The sequence below is a fragment of the Saccostrea echinata genome, unplaced genomic scaffold (genome assembly GCF_033153115.1).
Source record: "Saccostrea echinata isolate AGI-Se365-2 ecotype Australia unplaced genomic scaffold, CSIRO_AGI_Sech_v1 ptg000029l, whole genome shotgun sequence".
Lineage (NCBI taxonomy): Eukaryota > Metazoa > Mollusca > Bivalvia > Ostreida > Ostreidae > Saccostrea > Saccostrea echinata.
The window spans coordinates 26,234,613-26,244,636 of record NW_026889778.1 but is presented as its reverse complement, the minus strand read 5'-3'; the positions used below and the strand labels follow the sequence as shown (position 1 = coordinate 26,244,636).

Genomic DNA, 10,024 nt, shown 5'->3' with positions numbered 1-10,024 from the left:
ATTTCATTGACCACATCATAGCACATGTTTACTTGCCGCCTCGATACCGGATATATATGAACGTTTCATAGAAACTAAAGTTGAAAGTTCCGGTATATTATTTTGATTCCCCAGAATATTTGAATTGCCTGAATACTTTTAATATTTTGAATATTATCATCCAAAAATGAACAAGTTTTGAAAAATAATGCATTATTTCATTTCTTTGATTATTTTACTATTAATTATTCTGAAAAATCTACCTGACACGGTGTCCGACGTAGTTCTAAAATCTATCGGACTTATACGAAATTTACCGGAGATCGCCGGCGGGCTGGTGTCTTTCGCCAACTCTGGGGGGGGGGGGGTATGAATTCCATACTTTCGAAGGATGCTTTTGAATTAATATGATACATATTAGCATTGCTGTTCTTAAGAAGAAAATTTTTATTGATATATTCCTTTTCTTCCTTTTTACAGTAAAATTCGGTTATAACAAAGTCTGTGAAATTACTTCGCTGTATCCTTAATTTGTTATATTCATATAAGGAATTAGTAAAATTTATTTAGCTGGGGATCCAAGAAAACTTCGCAATATCCGTGAATTCGCAATATCCGTGTTCGTACTAAACGAGTTTTACTGTATAACTATGATCCCCTGTTATGGCCCCTTTACTCTCCTGGGGAGGGAGGGGGGTGTGTCATGATTTGAATAAATTGAATCTACATTACTTCGGGATGCTTTTATATTATTATGACCAATTCTGACTATATTGGTCTTGAGAAGAATTTTAAAGATCTTTCCTATGTATCAGTATTGTTAGTAAAATGTTGATCGCCGATTATGGCCCCATCCTACCCAGGGGGGTCATGATTTGAACAAACTTGCATCTATACTACCTGAAGATGCTTCCATATAAATATGACAAATCATGGCTTTGCTGTTCTTGAATAGAAGAAATTTCTAAGATTTTTCTATGTACTTTGATCCTTCATTGTAGCCCCGTCCTACCCCGGGGGTCATGATTTGAACAAACTTGAATTTACACTAGCTGAGGATGTTTCAACATAAGTTTCATCTCTCCTGATACAGTGGTTCTAGTGAAGAAGATTTTCAAAGATTTTATCCTATGTATTCCTACATAAAACTTGATCATCAATTGTGGCCCCACCCTACACCTGGGGGTCATGATTTAAACAAATTTGAATCTACACTTCCTGAGGATGCTTCCAAATAAGTTTAATTTTTCCTGGCCCAGTGGTTCCAGAAAAGAAGATTTTAAATGATGCCATTAATTTTTCATTTATTTGTAATTATCTCCCCTTAGAAGAAGATATGGTACTTCATTTAAATAAAGTTGCATCCCCTTTACCCAAGGATACTTTGTAGCAAGTTTGATTGAAATTGGCCCTGTGGTTCTTGAGAAGAAGATTCAAATGTGAAAAGTTTAAGACAATGACAGCGACATACAAATTTTGATCAGAAAAGTTCTTTTGAGCCATTGGCTCAGGTGAGCTATGACTGATTTGTTTGATGTACTCCAAAAGATCCATCAAAATCACTCCTACCCAATCATTTTTTTAAGTATTTTAATTTTACTTTATTTTTTTTTTTTTTTTTTTTTTTTTTTTGGTTTCAGGGAAATAAAGTTTGTTTCATTATAAAGTTGAGGTTTATAATTTCTCCAAGACACTTGTTTTAACGAGAGCAATAAATATTAAACCTGTCTAGCTGTCCAGTGTGTAATGAAACATCAATTAATTTCTAATTCTGTGTTTTTGTATGACAAAAAATCAATTTGTTAGATACTGCCAAAAAAAAAATCTACCTACCTACTTACCTATTTTACAAAATTTGGGTCGAAGTACACAGGGTTGTCCCTAAGAATTGAAATAGAAGAGGACATTTAAAATGTAGAAGGGGAACTGGGGTTCCTCCCTTACTGGGGAGTTTAGGAGGAATATCGAAATAACCTGGATTATTTATATCATAATAATTGGGGAAATTCCTCGGCCCCCGGGTCTTAGAGACAACCCTGAGTACATCTGATCAAACAAAAGTATTTTTAATAATGGCCAAAACTTCAACGACTACCAGGGAGGAATAAAATAAACAAACAAAAATTTATCGTTATCATACAACATATATCAAACAAAAATTTCAAACAAATGAGGATTCACTTATTTTCACCATTAGACATCTATGATGTTGCGACCACCATCAATAACTGATGATTGTTACTCAGATGATTCATTTGCATTACTTGAAATACTATCAAAAATGACCAATATTTGTACATCTTGTAGGCTTATTATTTTTAACATTTTCAGTAAATCTCTCAGCAGGTCACACATGAGAAATTTTGTCTTTTAAACAGTAAACTATTTCAATTTACAATCTATCACTAGATTGTTAAACAGTTGTTATATTATTATAGACAGTACTTACAAACCAATACATTTTTCCTATACATATCATCATTATGCATATGAATAAGGGTTGTGTTATGACTTTGTAAGATGTATATGTACTCTAGTTACAGACAATCTATTTAAATTGTTCTAATGATTCTTCATAATTTCTAATATTATCTGCCAAATAAAGGCGGATTACAATAGTCAGAACTCTCTCTTTTAACTGTTTAAATTTCCATCGATGATGATGTCCTTCGTGAATAATCTGATAAGTTGAGATTGCGGACACTTTTTGTTTAAATATTGATGACTTAATCGTAATTTAGTAGGAGAAATAATTCATTTTTACCTTGTCGTTACATCATAAAAAGTTCCAGAAGTCCAAAAGTACAACAAGTTGCATTCCGATGTCACGATTCCCATATGTTTCCATCGGGTTTCCAAATTTGGGAAACCTGGCTTTTCATCCTGTGATATGCTGGTACCCAAAGTAAAGGTCTTGCACCGAGGAATACACGTGTGAAATATGAAAGCCCTAGCAGCAACCATTGAAAAAGATATGGACAAGGTTAAAGTTTTTTCAAAAGTAAGTCAGACATCAAGGTCAAGGTCAAATGGTCAAAATTAATGGTGTCCAAGGAAAGGCCTTCTCAAAAGAAATACACATGTAAAATATGAAAGCCCTAACAATGACAGTTTAAAAGATATGGCCAAGGTTAAAGTTTTTCAAAAGTAGGTCAAACTGCAAGGTCAATGTCAGTGGGCTATAATTTTGGTATCTAAAGGAAGGGATTGTCACAAGGATTACACATGTGAAGAATGAAAGCCCTTGCACCTATGGCCAAGGTTAAAGTTTTCCAAAAGTAGGTCAAACTCCAAGGTCGAGGTCAAAGGGTCAAAGTTGTTGGTATCCAAAGGAAGGACTTGTCACAAGGATTATACATGTGAAGTATGAAAGCACTAGCACCAACTGTTCAAAAGTATGGCCAAGACTAAAGTTTTCCAAAAGTAGGTCAAACTCCAAGGTCAAGGTCAAATGGTCAAAGTTGTTGGTATCCAAAGCAAGGTCTTGTCACAAGGATTACATATTCTAAGAATGAAAGTCTTAGCACCAACCGTTCAAAAGTTATGGTCAATGTTAAAGTTTTACAAAAGTAGGTCAAACTCCAAGGTCAAAGGGTCAGTTGTTGATATCCAAAGCAATGTCTTATCACAAGGATTACATATGCTAAGTATGAAAGCCTTAGCACCAACCGTTCGAAAGTTATGGCCAATGTTAAAGTTATTCAAAAGTAGGTCAAACTCCAAGGTCAAGGTCAAAAGGTCAAATATGGTGGTACCCAAAGAAAGGTCTTGTCACAAGAAATACACATGTGAAGTATGAAAGCCCTAGTACCAATCGTTCAAAAGTTATGGCCAAAATTAAATTTGGGAAAAAATTTGCAAAACTGGGTAAAACTCCAAGGTCAAGGTCAAAAGGTCAAATATGGTGGTACCTTAAAGAAAGGTCTTGTCACAAGGAATGCACATGTGAAATATGAAAGCCATAGCTCCAACCAATCAAAAGTTATGGGCAATGTTAAAGTTTTTGCGGACAAACAGACAGACAGACAGACAGACAGATGAACGGACAGGGCAAAAACTACATACCCCCGAATCTTCGATACGGGGGCATAAAAACAGAACAAAAACAGTCTCCCTAATTATTGATCTATTTAATAGGTGTCTGTCACTATTCTGCTCGAGGTTTAAAGTTGTATATTTTACGACTGCATTTTCAAATGTTTCAATTTCATCATTATATTTTTGTTCTGTTTTTTTTACTCATAATTGGTAATTTAGATACAAACCCTCGACCAATATCAAATAATTTTAAAACACAAAATTTAAGTATAGTTCATAATAATGTATGCAGTGAACTTAACAAAGTGAATGATGCTTTTTACAATGAGTTGCCTGACTGATATTATTGGTATTATGATAATACTGTTATTGAAACTCCCCTTGATAATAACATAACCAATTATGAAATCGGGTTTTATGGTTTTTCACCCTACAATTAGAAGGATCGTAATAGGTTTTGGGGATGGAATACTGTTTGATGTTTCTTTAGACTTACATTTCATCATAAGAGATGATCTCAATTTCAATGATATTGAACTTGTCTGGTGTGAAATACATACGCAAGACAATAAGAAAATTTTATCGACCACCTATTGCAACTGTTTCTTACTTTGATCGTCTTTTTGATTCACTAGAAAATGCATTAAATGAATCCATGCCAGTATTTCTTTTGATGATTTTAATATTGATATGCTGACCAGTGAAAACAGTGCTTTAACACAATATATGGTACAGCGTAACTTATTAAACTTGGTTAGTGAACCAATTACAACAAATTCTACATCTATTCCTAGTACATGTATAGATTTAGTATTCACCAGTAAACTGAGTGTTCTAGATAATGCGCATGTGGCATCTCCATACTGTAGTACACACACCATTCACGAGTTAGTTTTGACATTAAATACAAAACGTTTAAACAATATGCTTATAAACGTACCATAAGAAACTATGATAGTGTTAATTTCAAAAATATTGGAAATTATCTAAAGGAATTAAATTGGGACTCCACGGTTTTTAATTCAACGATCATAAATGAAATATATGAAAATATCTTTCACTCTTACGATAATATTTTGCATAAACATATACCTAAGAAGGCCACGGAATAAGCCATTAATTAAAAAAGGTATACATCTAAAAATAAGGCAAAGAAATCGTATACACAAAAAAGCAATACATAAAAAAATGAATAAACCTGTGGCGTCGTTTCAGATGAACTATTTTGTCTCACCAAGAAAGTACATAGACTGAGTTGCTTTTTGTCATTAAGGAATAATAAAAATTTATTTCATTTTATCTTGAAATCATAAATTTAAACTAGTATATGATACTAAACGTTTGTTTCTAAGCGAAAAACGTTCATTAATACACCTTTATTTCAGATTAATGTAATTTTTTAATTAAATAACTTAACTTGAAAAACCTTAAGAAATACAAACTTGATATGTTAAATAACTCGAAAATGCTATTAACATGTAAATAATCATCTGTCAATTTTTGAAGGAAAAAAAAAATTGAATTGCACCAATTTCTTGACTTTGGGTGTTTTAACAGTATCAATTTAATTCAAAATATTATCTTTTAATTAAAATACCAATTTGAAAATTAAAAAATACAACATATCACTAAGAATTCTGTTAGAAAATAAACAGCACTTGTGAAAAAATACTAGTACATCAAAGGGATAATGTATCCAGATTTAAGGACATTGGCAAGTCAGGGTTTTCCGGAGAAAAAAGGTTTAATACATGGGTTTTTTCACTTATAAAATAGTGATTGAGAGTGATCTCCCGTGTAGAATTCTCTAAGCGGTGAAAACCAATAAAGCGTATGAGGGGTAAACAAAAGCAAGTGTACTTCCTTCAAAGGGTAGAATCATTTATACAGCAAGAAAGAAGAGTAGTAAAGGCTTTGTTGTACATTGTATTCAGAGACAAAGAGCCAACAGGTCGTCATTTACCATAGTTATGCTCAGTATGCTGGGAAGGGCAAAGACGTGACATATGCTGAAAGGTAGGTCGACCATGCCGACTGAGAACAGTTCTTAGGTCGTGTGAAGGAATCAGCATTTAGTAACTACGAATAAAAGTTAAAAATAAATCCATGCCAATATTTGTATGACAATATGTTTCAATCAATTCAGTAAATTACATGATAAAAACAATCAACCAGTCTCTTGTCCAATTTTAGCTGTTAAGGGACGCAACTCAAAAATGATGACCGGTGCCTGTATATCCAATCCTGTTTCTATATATACATTTTCAGCCAAAATATCTAGAAGTCATAGGAAATGGGGATACAATAATGTATATACTACAAAAACTGTATGAAATAAATGGGTTTTGAAGAAATATTATGGTGAAAAATTATGTAGGTCCCTTTTCTCAACATTTTACATAGGAAATGCATTAAGAATTGTAAAAACACTAATTTGACAAAATCTAAAAAGGATTGTTGGATTGATAGGTAAAACGATCCAGAATATAGCCTGTTTAGTGCATTTAAGCCTACTCAAGAGTTCTTGAAAAAGTCTATACAATAACCAGGAATTTTGCCAATGTCCTTAAAACTACATATTGTTGAATCAGCACAAATAAACATGACCACTTGTTCCTTTAAATCAAAACCATACCATAATGTTTGATGTTTGAATAATAATAGGCAAACACAGACTGCGGAACAAAATAGACGTTGTGTTATGCCTACTTAAATTCACAGTTTTAAACGCCGGTTTGTTGTATTTTTTAAAGCAGTATCACACTTCACAATCCTAAGCTTATAAGACTAATGATATAAAATTTGTCCAGCCAAAAATACGTATCTCTAAATATACAACAACAAGATCAAGTCATGCTGGTTGTAGTTCATATCCATTATTTCTGACACAGCTTAGTTTTGATTAAAATAATTTTACCGAACAATACATGTGGTGCATTAGCGAATGTACAGTGTCACAGACTTTGATGACTCTTACGGTCTGACACCATGTTCTGCCAGTAGATTTAGAACGTCAACATCTCCTCCCATTGCAGCATATATTGCGGCATTTCTTCCTTCATTATCTATCTCATTAAGCATGTCTGGATAATGTTGGATGATATGTTTACACATTTCTAATTTTGATTTCAGGCAAGCTACGTGGAGAATATTAATTCCACCCGGGCTTTTCTGCATAGGGTTCAAACCATTTTCTACCAAAAGATTTAAAACCTGAACATTTCCTTCAAGTGCAGTGCATATGGCGGCATTCCATCCATTGTTATCAACTTGATCAAGCATTTCTGGATAATGGTTGATTATATGTCGACACATTGCTACGTTAGATTTCATACAAGCAATGTGAAGAATATTGCGGCCATTATTGACCTTATGCATGGGATCTAGCCCAATTTTTACAAGAAGTTCTAAAATTTCAGTGCTCCCTCCATGTGCGGCACAAATTATAGCATTCCATCCTTCATTGCTGACCTGATTTAGCATGTCTGGATAATGTTTGATGATATTTCGGCACATTTCTAATTGAGCATTCATGCAGGCCATGTGAAGAATATTTATGCCACTATTACTCTGTAGCGTTGGGTCAACTCCATTTCTTAGCAATAATTTCAGTATCTCCAGATTTCCTCCCTTTGCGGCATATAATGCTACATTCCTTCCTTCATTATCCATCTTAGTAAGCATGTCTGGATAATGTTCAATGATATATTGGGATATTTCTAGTTTAGCATTCATGCAGGCCATATGAAGAATATTCATGCCATCATTACTTTGGAGTTTGACATCCACACCATTTATTTTTAAAAGTTCTAATATTTCAATATTTCCACCTTTCGCAGCATAAAATGCAGCATTTTGTCCTCCATAATCTACCTGACTGAGCATATCTGGATAATGTTTGATGATATATTGGCATATCTTAAATTTAGATCCACAACAAGCCAGGTGAAGAATGTTACATCCATGAATGTCCTTCAATGTGTGATCGACGCCATTTTTTACCAGTAATTCTAAAACTTCAACACTTCCTTCCTTTGCAGTGTATAGTGCAGAATTCCATCCTGCGTTATCTACCTGATTAAGCATGTCTGGATAATGTTGGATAATATGTGTGCACATTTCTAAGTCAGATTCCATACAAGCACTGTGAAGAATATTACTGCCACAATTGCTTCTATGCTTGGGATCCACACCATTTTTTATCAATAACTCTAAAAGTTCGATATTTCCTCCACACGCTGCATGCATTGCAGCATTGCATCCTTCAATATCGACCTGATTTAGCATGTCTGGAAAATATTTGATGACGTTTTGGCAAATATTCAGGATTCCGTAATGACAGGCAATGAGAAACATATCAATTCCAACTTCACTTTTTTCAAAATTGTCCTTTATTTCTGCTCTTGATTGTTCTGAAAAGAAAACTCTAAGTTTCTCTGCGTTATTTGACGGCACTTTCGGTCCTTTTTTCTCAGTCCTAATATCTCCTACTGGTCTAAGATTTCCATCTTTATGGGGTTCATTTTTTTCCATTTTATGTGGGTTGTGTAACAGGTTTTTTACATGCAAGTTACTGTCATCTGAAAAATTGATTATATATATATATATATATATATATATATATATATATATATATATATATATATATATATATATATATATATATATATATATATATATACATATATATATATATATATTTATATATATATATATTTTGCTAAAGAATTTTTTTTTTTCCATAGTATAAATGTATGCTGCAAAAACCGTAACTTATTTTCAAAGGTTATAAAACTACATGCAAATTGTATTTCTCTATAATATATTCTTTATATTTGTTAAAGGTCAATATCTTTTTAACTTCATTAAAGTCGCCCTCGTGGCGCAGTGGTTAGAGCGTCTGCTTAAGGGCCGCGGAGTAAGTAGCTGATCCTCATGTCGCGGGTTCGAATCCACTGCGGGACGTTGAGACCGGTCCTTCGGATGAGACCGTATAAACCTAGGTCCCGTGTCGCAGTAGGAGTTGGCACGAAAAAGATCCCTCATTGCTCAATGGCCCTGAATGCCGAGTATAGGTATAAATTTGCAGCCCTCCAATGTAAAGTGGTGGCGTCTCCATATGAGTGAAAAATTTTCGAGAGGGACATTAAACAACAAAAACAAACAAACTTCATTAAACACTAGATGCTGTCATAAGACAGTAATATACACTCTAGGGTGTTTGCGTCTAAATATACACTCCTTCATATGTGGGTAACGAAGGAAATAGCCACAATTATTATATAATTTACACATTACGTTTTTTGTCAAATCGAGCATATTATGCGCAGGTTAACATGTGGCCCATGGGTCTCTTATGTAAGTATTTCATATATTAAATTCATTACCAGTCTGAAATTACAGATTTTAATTAATAATGTAAATTATGTTTTTAAAAAAAGAGGGAGGATGTAAATATTTGGCCCATTATTGGAACTTATAAATTTTTTCAAAACAAAATATATTATTAATTTGGTGCCAAGCGTTTTTGATGAACTTAAAAAAATTAGATGCCAGCTTTCAGAATTGATCAAATTGTGCAAAATTGATGCAAAAACCCTCTCCAAAACGCACACTTGATCAATCTTGTCAAAACCACCCTCCCCACAATTTGCCCGTTTTTATAAAAAAAAAATAGCAGAAAGATATTTTAAAACATAGTTTGTAATTATAAGATAAAATTTGTTCGTGTACGTATACCACGTACACCTTTTTTAAAATTTCTAGACCCTCGCCTCACATTGCACCATACGAGTACTCCCTAACAAAAAAGTACTATAGTTAACTATAGTTTACTATATTTAACTATAGTTAACTATATTATCAGAGTTTTTTCCACTGTAGTTAATCATAGTATTTTTACTATGGATTTCAGTTATATTTTTTGTTCTTCAATTCATACCTGCACACTTTTTACATTAAATTGAAATATTATTTGTATATTCACACATTATTTCCAAATTTTACA

At 33.2% G+C, this 10,024-nt stretch overlaps 1 protein-coding gene across 1 annotated transcript; it reads right to left on the bottom strand.

Moving 5' to 3' along the window:
* Positions 1-6,990: 6,990 nt before the first annotated feature.
* LOC133194243 (putative ankyrin repeat protein RF_0381) lies at positions 6,991-8,550 on the bottom strand. Its single transcript, XM_061330241.1, has one exon. It carries the CDS (start codon positions 8,548-8,550, stop codon positions 6,991-6,993), a length of 1,560 nt encoding a protein of 519 aa, XP_061186225.1.
* Between the last annotated feature and the right edge of the window lie 1,474 nt (positions 8,551-10,024).

What these genes read in the sequence shown, in the direction of transcription:
- LOC133194243 (XM_061330241.1), bottom strand. Translation starts at nt 8,550, where the DNA reads ATGGAAAAAAATGAACCCCATAAAGATGGAAATCTTAGACCAGTAGGA.